This window comes from Anolis carolinensis, chromosome 2, assembly GCF_035594765.1.
Source record: "Anolis carolinensis isolate JA03-04 chromosome 2, rAnoCar3.1.pri, whole genome shotgun sequence".
Lineage (NCBI taxonomy): Eukaryota > Metazoa > Chordata > Lepidosauria > Squamata > Dactyloidae > Anolis > Anolis carolinensis.
In genome coordinates this window covers 122,146,458-122,161,896 of record NC_085842.1, presented here as the reverse complement: position 1 = coordinate 122,161,896, position 15,439 = coordinate 122,146,458, and the positions used below count along the sequence as shown (strand labels likewise).

The window sequence follows — 15,439 nt, the reverse complement described above, 5'->3', positions numbered from 1 at the left end:
ATTGTGCAGATTCTGAATAAGAAGTTATAAAGCACCAATTTCCAATGTCCTTAATGCTGGAGATCTTTTTCCTTCAGTGTCCGAAACAAACATGGCGACTGCTTCCATCATGAAAATTTCAGTATCAAAATACTCTGCCCACCAGACACACCACCTGATGACAAGTCATATTGTTGTCAGGGGATGCATGATGATTTCTCGATCATATGCAAATGCAGTGCTTCAGCTATAGAAAACTTTGTAGTATTTCAAATATTACGATTAGAATATCATGTGGAAATACTGTGTTTCTGCAATATTTTGCAGACAGATTTTGACAGATTACCGACGAGATGGGACAAATGTCATTTGATGGGACCCGTTGGAAATGGTTTGCAAACAGTCTGAGAAATTGAGTATTTCCTAATGTGATGAGATCCTCAGTGGGAAGGAGCAGGAAAGGAAGGTGCTGAATCTTGCCGCTGTTAACCCCAGCTCCTGCCAACCTAGCTGTTCGAAAACATGCAAATGTGAGTAGATCAATAGGTACTGCTCTGGCGGGAAGGAAACGGTGCTCCATGCAGTCATGCCAGCCACATAACCTTGGAGGTGTCTACGGACAACGCTGGCTCTTCGGCTTAGAAATGGAGATGAGCACCAACCCCCAGAGTCAGTCACGACTGGACTTAACGTCAGGGGAAAACCTTTACCTTTACTTAAGCAAAAGCAAACTGCTACAGTCTCTCCTACTGTGTGTGTTCTTCATCATTTGTGTGTGTGTGTGTGTGTGTGTGTGTGTGTGTGTGTAACTCTTGACCACATTTTGCACAGTCATATATGTCCTGGTTTTGGAGGAGGATGTGCACTTGGCAAATGTGTATAATACTTGTGCTCAGTGCTAATATCATACTATATTCTGCTCTATAACGGTGGAAGGGTCCTTGCTTCTTCTCATGCATGCAATAATGCTCAAAATATCTAAGTGAATGTGGCTGCCAATATTACATGGCTGAAATGGGGCTGCTGTGCCCATCACAAAATAGCAATAAAATGCAGAAATTACAGTCATTAATACAATTTTAACTCTGACAGTTCATATACACAATACAATCCTTAATTTTATAGTACCAAAAGGAGTACAGAAAGAAGCAGGAATAAAATTTTATGGAAAACTGTAAATCTAACATACTGCAGCAATAAAGAACCCCATTTATTTTACATTTTTAAATTCACTGCATTAATGTTTATATCTGTACATGTATGAATCTTTGCAGCAATGAAACCCAGATTTTTTTTAAAAAAACGAGCAAATTATATTTAAATGCCCTTTTCCCTTGCACACACCACACACACATAGTTTCTGGAAATACATGCTGGCAAAATTCTATTTGTTCCAGGTTGTTAGGGGTTTCTTTTGAGTCTAGGTGTATATTTTTAGCAGCATTAGCCTTGATAGGATCATGAAGGAGGGCTTGAGAAACATAAATATTTGTTGTTTGGATACAGCAGTGTACCTGCACAAAACAATACAACAAAGAAAGTTTGAGCTTTGTACTTTAGCTAATCCTAATGGTAAAGTAGAATTCCAACTTTCTTATGGAGCATGTGAACAGCAAAACAGAGAAAATTGGGAAATAAATAAGCTCCGCTTAGCAGTTATTCCCAGCAGGTTGTTAAAGCATAAATCTGTTAAGATTGCCTACCAAAATGGAAATCATAAAAAAGTGAAGGCTGGTGAAGATAAAATACATCTCTCAATATATTTTGGAAGAAGTCTTCTAGAAATCTCTACAACGTTTTTGTTCATTTATGCAAGGCTTTTTCATCTGTTTGTTTCATTTAACATGTGTAACTATATTGTTAAATTCGATGAAAATGTTAGATGAAAAATGTTGAATTGTTCTTCTTTTTGTATTATAGGAAATTTTCTCAATTCCTTCCTTGAGATTTTTGCCCATGATGCCAAATTCCTTGTTAAAGTTATGACCAGGGACACAGCTACTTTATTGTAAGAAACACAGGGAGACACCACTTAGAGAAAACACTCCTGATTTCTATAAATATTTGTCATGTTTTATTTTCTTTCTTACTCATTGTTTCATGACTCTACTGAGAAGTGTTGTCCTTGGATTGCTTATAGAAAGAATGTTCCTTCTTTATAACTTACCTTGTTTCCAGTTTCTGCCTATAACATTCTGCCTTGATTGTCATTCAAAAGGAATTGCATGGATGTGTTTGCTCCTGTGCAGTGTACTTGACCAGATAACTAAGAGGAACTTTTGTGATTACTCTGTTTTGTTATTATACTGTTAAAAAGACAGTTAGAGAGAACAGAAAATGAAGTGCTTTCCTGGCTGTGGACAAAAACTAAGAAATGTCTTTGTTTAGTTTCTGGTTTGATCTCATTTTTTTGGATAGTGGTTGGTTAGGTGTTTGGTTGACTTGTTCACTGATTACAACTTTTTACAACATGCCACTAAGTGATAAATGTACACTATTTCTAGGATGGTCTACATCAACTTCCTTATTCCCCAGTTCACTCCTAAATGGCAGCAATGCATTTGCATGCAGTGTACTTGGGTCCAGAGAGTAGCAGCATGAATGAATGCTCACTGCTGTGTTTCAACAGGCTGGCATTCAGGCAACACAGAGTTTTCCTCATTCATTGGCTGCTTGCCCGGTGTGTTGTTTTCATCCTCTCTTGGTCTTGGCTAGGTGTGGAATAGACAGAGAGAAAGCGAGCCCCTTTGCTTAAGTCAGGCGATTATCAAGCTCCTTCATTTTTTATTATTATGCTTAGACATTTCATGTGGGTAGGGAGAGACAGGGAACTGAGTCAATGAAACAGACAAAGATTTTTTGTTTGCTTCACCAGAAAAAGGAACGAAGATGAAACAGAGGAGAGGAGGTTGTGTGAGATAGATAAAATACAGAGCTATTCATTCACCAGGCTCCTTGGCATAAAGGAATCCAGTATCACCTCTGATGCTCAGAGGTTAATATCAGTTAAGCTCAAAAATGCTACTGGTGTCCTTTATGTCTTCTTACTTCTCATACAGCAAGTAACAGCTGATACCACAATAGGGTGCATTGTCCAGAGAAGATACCATACAGTACTGAGATTGTTTTTGGAATTAATGCAAGAATAGGTCCTCAAAACTGCACTCTTATACAGCTACCAAAGGACTTTCCCCTCTCTATTGATGACTTTGTATTTACTACTTCTGTGAACTGAAAAGGAAAGTTATGAGAAACATAACACAGTTCTGCCTGTTAAATTTGGAAAGGGAATTGGGATCGAAAAAAAAGGGGTTATGATAAATGGGGAGGTGACGAAGATGAAGAGTCAAGCAAGAATCCTTTGTCCATGGGAACACACAAATCTGGAAGTGGTTGCGTCCCCCATATATATCGCAGTAGGCATCTATCACTGTGTGGTTGAAGAATTCTGCAAGAAAATGGACTGTGATGTAGTCTGATCCAATTCATGGCTGGATAATTTCCCTTTACAAACTCAGTGGTACCTGTCAGTTGCTTTGGAGAAGGCTCTCCTGTTCAGCAGCTGGTTGCTGCATTCAGTATTGTTAGCCATTTGTGGTTGCTACATGCAGCTTTTCACAAATAGTTTTTGAATAAACCTTAATGGTAATATTAATTTTCTAGTTAACAGTATTAACATTGCATTAAAGACATGTTTAAAATATTCCGTTCTTCATCATATGGTTTTTAAAAGCATTCCAGGTTTTAGAGACATTGTAAATCCTTTGCTCAACAATTCATTCAACTGATGAGGTCAGGATATAATTCAAAGTGAGTGAATATATAATATAATTGAAACTATGGGCAAAGACAAATATGCTGTAAAAATATGATGCTCTTTCATGGCTGAATTGGCATAGTATTGCTTTACTTCATTGACAAGTATTAAATTTATTTTAGTATTGATTGCTTTTGTATTTATTTAGTATTCAGTATTTATTGCTTAGATATGATGATAGGCAATAGTTTAATGGGGTGTATCTAAGCAAATCAGCTCTAGTAGAATGCCGCTAATGTATATATCATTTAATTGTTTAATAATCTTGGCAGGTCTCAGATGAAAAAATACTGTGCCAATTATTAGATGTTTAAGGGGCCCCTGGTGGCACATTGTGTTAAAGCGCTGAGCTGCTGAACTTGCGGACCAAAAGGTCCCAGGTTCAAATCCCGGGAGCGCAATGAGCGCCCACTGTTAGCCCCAGCTCCTGCCAACCTAGCAGTTCGAAAACATGCCAATGTGAGTAGATCAGTAGGTAAGGTAATGGCGGGAAGGTAACGGCGCTCCATGCAGTCATGCCGGCCACATGACCTTGGAGATGTCTATGGACAACGCTGGCTCTTCGGCCTAGAAATGGAGATAAGCACCAACCCCCAGAGTCGGTCACGACTGGACTTAACGTCAGGGGAAACCTTTACCTTTTATTAGATGTTCACTTATGATTGTGAATCAACTTTCCAAACAATACAAGTATCTGATGTTCAGAGAATCTTGAGTAATGTATTCCTTGCAAGTAGTTTTTACTGAACTACATATTTCTTAGTGTTAGTCATAGCTTTTTGCTTTATTTGAAGTACCCTTGAAAATCTGCAATATTTTCCCTGGTGCTTTAAAATCAGGGATATGTCTCATCAGCCATAAAGCTTAGCTGATTGGACCTGGACAAGTGCACCTGAAAATGACATGGTTAAAGTCACTCATACCTTTAATATCGGCTTTTATCCACTTCAGAATTCTCTGTGTGCAATACAATAAAGGCACTTCGTTGTCTGTTTGTGAAACCACGCACAGGCCTAGTTTTTATATGCATGTTGAAAGGGACAACATGTTTGTGTGAATGGACTTGAATTGTGAGGTAGGCTGAAATATCTACCAAATGATTGTATCCTCCAGGTGAGACATGAAGCTGGATTAAACCCTGAAACTGAATAGGAAGTCAATCAAATAATAGACAATATTGTCCAGAGCCCCAGCACTGATTTTAGCCCAACTTATTCACAGTACTGGACGAGATAGATAAAGTCTATTTTAAGTATCAGTGTTTTATAAAACTTCAGAAATCCACAGATGAAAACAAAGAGGGGCCAGGCTGTGGCGCAGGCTGGTGAGCAGCCTGCTGCAATAAATCACTCTGACCATGAGGTCATGAGTTCGAGGCCAGCCCATGGTGGGGTGAGCACCCGTCAACTAAAAAATAAAAAAATAGCCCCTGCTCGTTGCTGACCTATCAACCCGAAAGATAGTTGCATCTATCAAGTAGGAAATAAGGTACCACTTATAAAGTGGGGAGGCAAATGTAACTAATTTACGACGTTGGAATGAGGAAGTGCCCTCACAGTGGATGATGAAGCAGCTGCTCCACCCTGTGGCCAGAATCAAACATCCCCTCAGGAGAAGGTTAAATTGCCTCTGAGTCTGTCTCTGTTCTATGTGCATATGGGCATTGAATGTTTGCCCTATATGTATATAATGTGATCTGCCCTGAGTCCCCATCGGGGTGAGAAGGGCGGAATATAAATACTGTAAATAAATAATAAAAAAATACATGAGCCATATCTAATGCACCCATGGTTATCTTTATCTCAAGCCTATGTGACCAGAACAGAATGTAGCTAGAACTTGCTTGTTGTTTAAGAGCATGTTCTCAGGGTCTGGCACCCTATATGGCCATAACTTCTGGTTATTGGCCCTGGGCACATAATATTACAGCTAAAGCATTTCTAGCTTAACATAGCCAAAAGCAATACAGACCATGGAGATAGGTCAGCTATTGTCAAAATGGAGTTGATCAGGCTCACTAGAACAGATCACACACAGCTGAATCTTTCTAATGTTATACAAACAGGTTGATTCAATTATATTTTTTCTTCCTTCCTCCTGCCAACAACTCTCATTTTTCTTTTTCCCTTTCAGCTTCCACCTTAACATTTCATTTAGTATTCTTATATGCCTTCAGGCCCATTCTGACTTATGGTGACTTTTATCATAGGGTTTCTTTGCATGATTTATTCAGAGGAGGTTTATAATTCCCTTCTGCTAAAGTTGGTTAATGTGATTTGCCCAATATCACTCATTGGGTTTCCATGACTGGGCAGAGATTTAAAGACAAGCTCCATTTCTATCAATATGCATCCCATAGTTTTTTTCTGACTGAATGCATATTGAATGCAGATGGGATATACTGACCCCATCACACCCAAATACTATGATTCCTATCTTTGGAAAATGCTGCGCTTTTGTCCCATCACACCTCGGAAGGCTGGCTCCTCCCAATCAATTTGAGACTATGTCACTCCATGATGCATAAAAATATTTCTAAGTCTGCACAGTGATGTAGCTTTCAAGTCCTGAAGTATCACTCTTGCACCATTTGAAAACGTATACACGTCTGTGCAGTAAATCTGTTCGCCTGATCACTAACTTTTGGTGTGAAATACGGAGTTCTAAAGAATCTAATAAAGAGTTCTGGGGCATCTAATGTTACAGAGAAAGAAATTGTGCATATTCAGGTTAAAAAAGTTTTTTGTTTTGTTTTTGTTTGTTTTTTAATAAATGATGTAAAGCAGCAATTTCTGATTACTTTCATTCTGGAGATATTTCCCCTTGACGTTTGAAGCAGAAATGGCATCTGCTTCTATCAGACACGCCCTCTGATGACAAGTCATATTGTTGCTGATGGGAAGCATACAGAATTCATGATCGCACACAAAACCAGTGCTTCAGCAGTGGAAAACTTCATAGAATTTCAAATGCTATGATTTGAATCTTGTCTGAAAATACTCTATTTCTGTGAAAGTTTGCAGACAGATTTCAACAGATTACTGATGGGATGGGGTAAACATCATGTAATGGGACCTGTTGGAAATCATTCTCAAACAGTCTCAGAAATGGAGCATTTCCTATTGTGATGAGGTCCCTAGTCCAGTACTAACCTGTATTCCACACGACTACATTGTTTAGATAATCTCACTTTCCACCCTAGTTAGGGATTTATTGTATAGTCTTTTGCTGTCATTTCTTTTGCAAGATACAGTTCTTCTAGCTAATTGTCTGAAAGGGTGGTAAGCTATTGTCCTCTAAATGAGTGAATTTTCCCTTTCATTCCATAATTTTTCATGGGTTCTCTGTTCACTGGTCCATGGTGCATTGCATCTAATTTTAATGGAGACCTAAAACAATGTAGTGGTGTGGAATACAGGTTAGTACTGGACTAGGAACCTCATCACAATAGGAAATACTCCGTTTCTGAGACTGTTTGAGAATGTTAACATGGCTTCAGCTACTTTGAATATATGAACTTCAAAATGCATTTTTGTGCAGTGTCTTCTTCTGTATTATACAGAAACAGCAGTTGTGTACATATGTTATGTGGACCTGTGCATGATTTGAAAGAACAAAATGAACTCAAAGTTGTTGAAAAATTGTATGCGTAGCAGTATCTAAAAGGCCACACATTCAGAAACTGAAGGATAAGAGATTTCCTGGCAATAATTCCCTACTGTGTAGCATTAAGTGCAATTTCTTTTATAGTATAACAAAAACAGGGGGCCATTTATATAAGGGCTTCCCTTGAAACAAGGCTTTGAAAAAACTATGTTCTCCCAGGCTATATTCTGCCTAATATCAGTCTAATCCACCATGTTTAGTGGTCCAGGTTAACCACTGTAACATCTGGAAGTCAATAAGTCTTAGAAAAGGTACTTATTAGAAAAGGTACTGGAGATGGAAAATCAATAACTCATATGGCATAGTGATGGAATTTGCAGTTATGCATTTCATATAAAATACATTTATTTCTGTGAAGGGAATTATTTTATCATGTAAATTTCTTTCTTTTGAACAATGTCGTGCTGGTCTTTCATGTAACTTAGATTCTTATGTGGAATTTCAATGTGACTACATAACATATAGTTCATCTTGCACTTACATAAAAGTAATTGTTTTAGATGTTAATTTTTACATGTAAATGGGGGAGTAGGAGGACTACTCCATATTCCTTAAATTGTCTATCATCTGCTCATTTTATGAACAATTATGCAACTTTAGAAAATGGTAACTGAATTTCTTGCCTCTTTTTTATCTATCCCTTTTTACTTCCAAGCATTAAATTTTTAAGTCATTAAATATGGACTATCTTTTTAAAGATTTCTGTATAAATGATTATGACAGTGAAAACTAGTAATCCATAGGCATATATATATACATATATATTTGAGTTACTTTGAAAGGTATTGTCGTGATTACAATTTTTTTCAATATGTCCTACATCCAAAATTATTCATACAGGAGTCAAGTAACTGTCTTGATAACTTCCACTGGTGATATAAGTGTAAAATGTGATATTTCATTTATTCATATTTGTTTGTTCTGAATTACTTGGTTTCTCATTTATTTCACATTCAGCAGAAATTAATCTAAAACATTCACATGTCATACTTGTTCATGTATAACAGCATCTGATCCCTATTGGTGCGGTGTGGGTTTTACTATACATAGATCATACATAGAGTGATTTGGTAGTTCTGACAATGTATTTTTGAATTAGGTTGCCATTATATTAAATATTTGGGTGTCATAGGGTGGGTGGAAAAGGTTTTAAAAAGCTGGGAGGGAAAGTCCATTGAATATGCCAGTTAAAGGTTTGTGGGTTACATTAGAAACTAATAAAGAGGTGTCGCTAAAATGTTTTTGTTTTATTTTATTTAGATTTCCATACTCAACTTTCTGAGACATTGAAAGACAGACAGACTGGTTGGCAGCAGCTGGCTGAAACAAAGAACTCTCTAATACGTAAGGTTTTCATCTTGCTTTCACCCTGTGTTTCCTATAACTATATCCACAGCATTGTTAACTGTGGGTTTCCGGTTGTGGTTAGTCTAGCTAAAATAGTACAATGTGATTATTGTGTGTGAATCTGTGTATTGTATATTGTTTTCTTTTTAGATGATTGATTTCTTCTTTAAATTGATTGATTTATGTCTGAGTGAAATCCCATTATAAAGATATGAGACTGAAAATGTGGAAAGTTTAGGAACTACTATTGAAATCATAAAACATTTCCAAGGTGTTTCAAATCAAAAGTAATACTTTAAATAATATAGTCATGGATTATGTTGGCAGTCTTTTGAGGATAAAAATGTAACATTTGGTTTCTATATGTTCTCCAACAGTCAAAATATGAAATTCTATGACCATGACTAATGAACATTTTTGTGACCACACTGATGTTGCTTGGCTATGCGTGTCCCTGCTTTCATTCGTGAAATATTGGGGAGTATGTTATAGTCAGTCATGGGAACATAAGAAGACCCCTGCAAAGGCCTGCATAGAACTGCAAGCAATGGGTTTGTTTTTTTAGCCCTCGGGACCACAAAAGTCAAAGATATATATTTGCATTTATTTATACTTTTTCCTACAAAACATCCCCACTGCACTGTAAGAGTTGCTGGGTGAACTTGTATCACTTTTGGACCCCCCCCCCCCCCCAGGTTCCTACCCACACAATTACTCTCAGGAATAAAAATGTAAATTTGACTGAGAAGTACCACTTCTTTTGATCTGTTATATTTAGTAAGATACTCACTTTGTTTTCATTCCTGCTTTTTCTCATGCAAATGTAGACATGTCTGTCAACTCTTTAGTACAAGTCACAATTTTTATCCTTCTACCAAGTTAGCAGGAGATTTGACTGTTGAGGTGAGTGATCACAAAATTAGGGTTATAATCTCTACAAAAATTTGTAACCGGCTCCTAGGATCATAGGACTCCTGGACAACTGCCCAGCATGCCGATGCTTTTAGACAGTACTGCTTCCAGTACTTTACAGTCTCAGGTAAATTTGCAACAGTAACATCACAAAAACCATGCAATGTAGGCTACCTGTTCAGTAAATGTTACAGAATTTCATTGTATATAGTACAAAATATGGCATAGTGCTAAGAATTTTCTTGAAAAAAATGCTTCTGTTTTCAATCACTGTATTTACTTTGGTCCATAGTACTACTTAGCAGAGACCTTGCCTTATCTGTTTGTTCTGGTTGCAAAGAACTTGAAGACAGCTGCTACTGATCTAGTTCACACATTGTTCCAGTCTAAACAGAATACAGTAACAGCATTTGCTTTTTTTTTTAATGAGCATTGCTGTTACGCTGAAAGCCAGGTTGATGATAAGCACATTGATTCATTTCATGTAGATTTTGTATTTGCGAACTGAAGTATGTGCATATAAATTGCATTTGTATGTACATTCAAAGACAAGCTCTTTACAGATTATTATTATTATTATTACTATTAACTTTATTTGTATCCCTTGTTTCTTTCAATATAGAGAATCATGGCAACTAAGAGCAAATGTGACACAATAAATAAATAAATAAATAAATAAATAATAGTAGTAATAATAAAACCTTATTTATATACCATCCTATCTCCCTGAAGGGATTCAGGGCAGTGAACAACAAAGTCAGCAAACATTCAATGCCATAAAAAAGAAAAATGTATAAACAAATAACCATCTACCCAAACCCTCACAGATCTATATTTAAGAAAGAGCAAATAAATTAAAATATGGATGTAAAAATTAAAGCAATTAAATCTATGTGTCATGAAATATCAAATATTAAATTATATTTAAATCTACTTTAAAAACCACACATCCCTTCAAAATCCCACTTACACCATCCCCATCAGCCCACCTCTCATCATTCCACAAATGCTTGATAGAATGACTGATGTGAAACATGGCTACATATACCACTTCAGAATAGTAATGCAAAAGCAGAGCATTATATAACAGAATAACAAAACACTATACATAAAACGGCACAGATGCAAAAATTGGCATTAATGCAAGCTTTGTAGTACTAGAAATTCATTGAAAGAATTATGACCAAATCATGCATTTTGGTGCTGCCAAAAAACAGATGGCACTAGTCTTTGTCATCTGTCTGAGGATGCATCTAAATAATGGCTGCAGTATTTTTCCATAACACAGGAAGCTACTTTTTTTCCACTGTAGATAAAGATTTCACTCTTAAATGTGATTACCACAGATTGATAGAATTCTATTCTTCATGGAAGGATTTAGATCCTCTGAGGTACCCTGCCAGTGAAAGTTAGAAAGGCAGCTTTGTTAGGGCCCTTTTACACAGCCATGCAAACCAGAATATCAAGGCAGATAATCCACGATATCTGCTTTGAACTGGATTATCTGTGTCTACACTGTCATATAATCCAGTTCAATGTGGATTTTATACAGCTGTATGGAAGGTGCCTAAGAGTTATTTTCTTTTCCTTCTGCAACCTCCCCGCTCTGAATTCCCACCAAATTTCAGGAGATGCAAGGGACAAAGGAAGGGAGGCAGGGAGGGAGGGAGAAAAAAATGCCTCCCCTCTTGATGATGGAAATATCTCTTGCCAGCACAAGAAAACTCAGGATCCAAATCAATGTTTCCAGCTCATCATTGTTGAGCAGGAAACATTATGATAGATATATTCTAAATATGCAAGGCATCAAGAAATTTCTCAATCTGAATTTTGCCCAATCTTCAAAATAACTTGGAAATGGGAAAGTCCAGCATTGCCTTCTGTCAGCTAGCTATATGGATTTTCCCCACCCCAGAATCCTAAATGTATTTATTTAACTTACGCAGATGAACATCAAATAAGTCAGCAAAAGAGTAACATCTGAGGCACTCCCATAGAGCATCTGGCTGGCAGTCTTGGAACTGGCAGAAAATGCTACTTATTCTTATGTAATCATGTTATTTCTGCAAATTTTATAATATTTTAAAACCCTAAAATATGGTGGTGATGTAAATATGGCAGTTAAGGTATGCATTGAATGCAATAAGGATCAAAATGTATGTTCATATACAGAGACAAAAACTGCACCAGGTGCACTGCAATAGCTTTCACAAAAGGAAATAGTGTGAGTTATGTTCATATAACACTATGCAGTTTTCAATTCTCATGCAAAAATTCTGTGGCCCCCTTAGACTGCACACACTGTTAAATTCAGGCTCTCAAGTTGTCTGCTGAATCAGTACAGAACTATGGCTTAATGTTGTGGAGGTCCCAGCTTATAATATAATAATAATAATAATAATAATAATAATAATAATAATAATAATAATAATAATATTATTTATACCCCGCCACCATCTCCCTGCGGGGACTCGGGGCAGCTTATATGGGGCAGAGGCCCAGACAACATAAGGACAAAATAAACAGCAACATAATACAAATCACAATATTAAAAAGATAAAACAGTAATACAATATGAAACAAGAGTATTATAACAGTTGAAGCCAATCAATTAAAACAACAATACAAGGATAAAAAATTGCATTTAAAACACATAAATGGTAAGGCCAAAATAAATACAGGATAGATTATTAAAATCATCATCATCATCATCATCATCATCATCATCATCAAGGATGTTCAACATTAACTATTAGCTTGCATATGAAGAGTTTTAGTGCCCAGTCTTCCCCTTCAAACAGATCTAGTACAGAAGCATAATAATAACATACAGAGCTATTTCTTTATATATTAGTTTAATACTTTGACTTATTTAACACTTTGAAAACCTTAATATTTGCTTATAATAATGATGGGCTGAAAGAGGAATCTTTCAAGGGGCAAATGTTCCCTGGCTCTCTTCCCTCACCTCTTAATCCTTTTGGTTTTTCTGTATCACCTATTAAAATACCTTCTGTCTCTAATTTTCAAGTTGTCATTTTAGCAGAGCTTCTTCTGGGGTGATACCAGCCAATCAATAAGCTAACTAACCATTACATCATCACCATAGCCAACTAGATCAGCTATTTTAGTCTCGTTTTATATGGGCGTTTGTTTAAGCTTTATGAATTTTTCACTGGAATGTTTCCCCTTTCCTGTGGGCATTCTCTTATTTGAGTCATATATTTTATGCTGTTCTTTTGTTTAAATTATATGAAAATTGTGTTTGTATTCCAGTAAGAATTTTGCACCCAGAGCTCTTTTTTTGGTTGAAATCTCACACCTATTTTAAGCAGCATAGAACTGCCTGTTTTACAGACATGCAACCAGTACATTTCCCCCTCCCACTGCTGAGTTCTTGCTCCAAGCCAGAAAGGAAAGCTTTTCTGCCATGCTGCTTTTTGCACTGATGATTTCCAAGGTCTGGAAATTAAGGCTGCTTTGAATATTTCAGAATAATCTTTTAATAGATTCTTTTCTTTAAAAAAAGAAAACAGTATCTGAATTCCTGAAGATATTGTGAAAGCCAGTTAAAATGTTACAGTAAGACACTGTAAAAGCCAATTAAAAGGTTAATATTAATTAAGCCTTAGTTGAAAGCCAGTGGGCATGATCTACTACAAAAGCTACTTGGAGAGCAAGTATTTAGCATGGAAAGTCCCTTGTTCAAATCTTTCTCAGCCATAAAATCAGTAGGTGGTCTTGGATGTGCCATTATCTCTCAGCCTCATCCCTGTGTCTGCATTGTGGAGATAATGCTGAATTTATGCAAAACATAACACAGAGAATAAATGCTTAGCACATTCTATGAAAAGGGAAGTGATCATGCGAGGTGTTCTTTCAGGTGTTTGGATTACTCAATTGCTGAGGAACAGAGTGGATGAGTACACTGTCCCATGACTCCACATCATTGCCTTCCACGCATGGGATGCAAATGACTGTCACATTAGGGAAGTGTATCTATTTCTCATTGACAGAAGTAAGAATCCAAAACATGTGGAGACCTATAGCAATAGAAAAGGCTCTATGCTACAGATGTTTGCCTCTAAATTGTGGATGGCAGCACATGACATGTGGCAGAGCTTACTTTCTCTGTTTCTCATTACATGAGAAACCTGGATACCTGAATAGGACTTACACTTTATTAATTATGTCTATCATTTGGGCCACTTGCTATATAGGGGATTTTTAAATTCTGATTTCAGTTATTGCCATAATTCTGCTACCAGTAAAAGTGAATGTTGTAATACCCAAAATTACTTACTGAGACTCGGAAGTCATTAAAGTATTGAGTCAAGTTCTCCCCTGCCCCTATTGAACATTGTGTGCCTCATTGCACTGGCCTTTTTATCCTGCTGATTCACAAACTCTGTTTATGGACTTTAGGGCAGTAATTCTGCAGAGCATTTATACTTGAACAGAAGCCCTGACAAGAGACTTAAAATTAAGTACCATACTTTTTTTCAGTCCCAAGACTGAAATGGAACTATTCTACTTCTTCATTTCAACCTTTTTTAAACATTCCTCTTTCATCCTCAACTGTCCTTCCTTCTCTTGTCATTCACTGTTGACAGAATACACTGGATAGGAGCCTATCCTTCTTCTTATGGAACTATATAAAATGCCACATATTGCAGTTTGACATGTTGAGATGCTGAGTTGGCTTGCTTGTTTGCTTGTTAGGCTCTTCTCTCACTTCCACCCTCCTCACAACTGCATTTGGTAGGGATGAGAGAGCAGGCCTTCTTGGTCGTGGCTCCCCGACTCTGGAACTCCCTCCCCAGGAAGATTAGGTTGGCTCCCTCTCTACCTTCCTTCAGGAAACAACTGAAGACTTGGATGTTTCGGCAGGCCTTTGGAGATACAGTTATTAATTAATCAGCCTCAGAGGGTTTTTTATAATCTATCCCGTTTTTATTACGATTTTACCATTTATGTGTTTTAAATGCAATTTTTTATCCTGTATTTTTGTTTTAATTGATATATTGTATTACTGTTTTATCTATTTATAGTGTGATTTGTATTATGTTGCCTATGTTTTGTTCTATGTTGTTTGGGCCTCTGCCCCATGTAAGCCGCCCCGAGTCCCCGCGGGGAGATGGTGGCGGGGTATAAATAAAGGTATTATTATTATTATTATTATTATTATTATTATTATTATTATTATTATTATTATCTACATTCTGGCAAGAGTATACATGGAATATACATGGGTCCACACAAACATGACACACCTATGTAATCCATAAAACAACTGTGTGAGACAGATGAAGTTGACAGGCTACTCCTGTTGTGGGGATTTGGACTTGGATGTTCCCAGTCATGATCAGGCACTTTTATTAACTTTGTAGATAATGATCAGTCTTACTGATGTGACATCACATTATTCCTTTCTGTTCTATAGTAGAGGTTTAAAATGTCCCTTTGTATATGACTGCAACAATTTGCGATCCATCTGGTTAGAATGGGAAGAGCAATTATGCTCGTACAAGTGGTAGTGAACTGCAACTCCTATCATTCTTAGCTAGGATCACACAAGCAAAGGTGGAAAAAAGGCCAACCACTGTCCTGCATTATTTGGGAGGCCAAAGAAGGAGAAAAATATTGTGGCATTGCCATTTGTGTGGATATTATGATAGAGTTAAATTAATTAACAATGTTAGGGACGTGCAAAACTGT

General features: G+C 36.9%; 1 protein-coding gene across 16 annotated transcripts in view; it reads left to right on the top strand.

The window, feature by feature from the left end:
* tenm2 (teneurin transmembrane protein 2) overlaps positions 1–15,439 on the top strand; it is a 1,150,537-nt gene that overhangs the window by 559,590 nt on the left and 575,508 nt on the right. For all 16 annotated transcript variants that reach the window (XM_062973910.1, XM_062973906.1, XM_062973905.1 and 13 more), the window contains one exon: positions 8,723–8,806. In XM_062973910.1, coding sequence (XP_062829980.1) covers positions 8,723–8,806 — 84 coding nt within the window. The remainder of the gene's footprint in view (positions 1–8,722; positions 8,807–15,439) is intronic.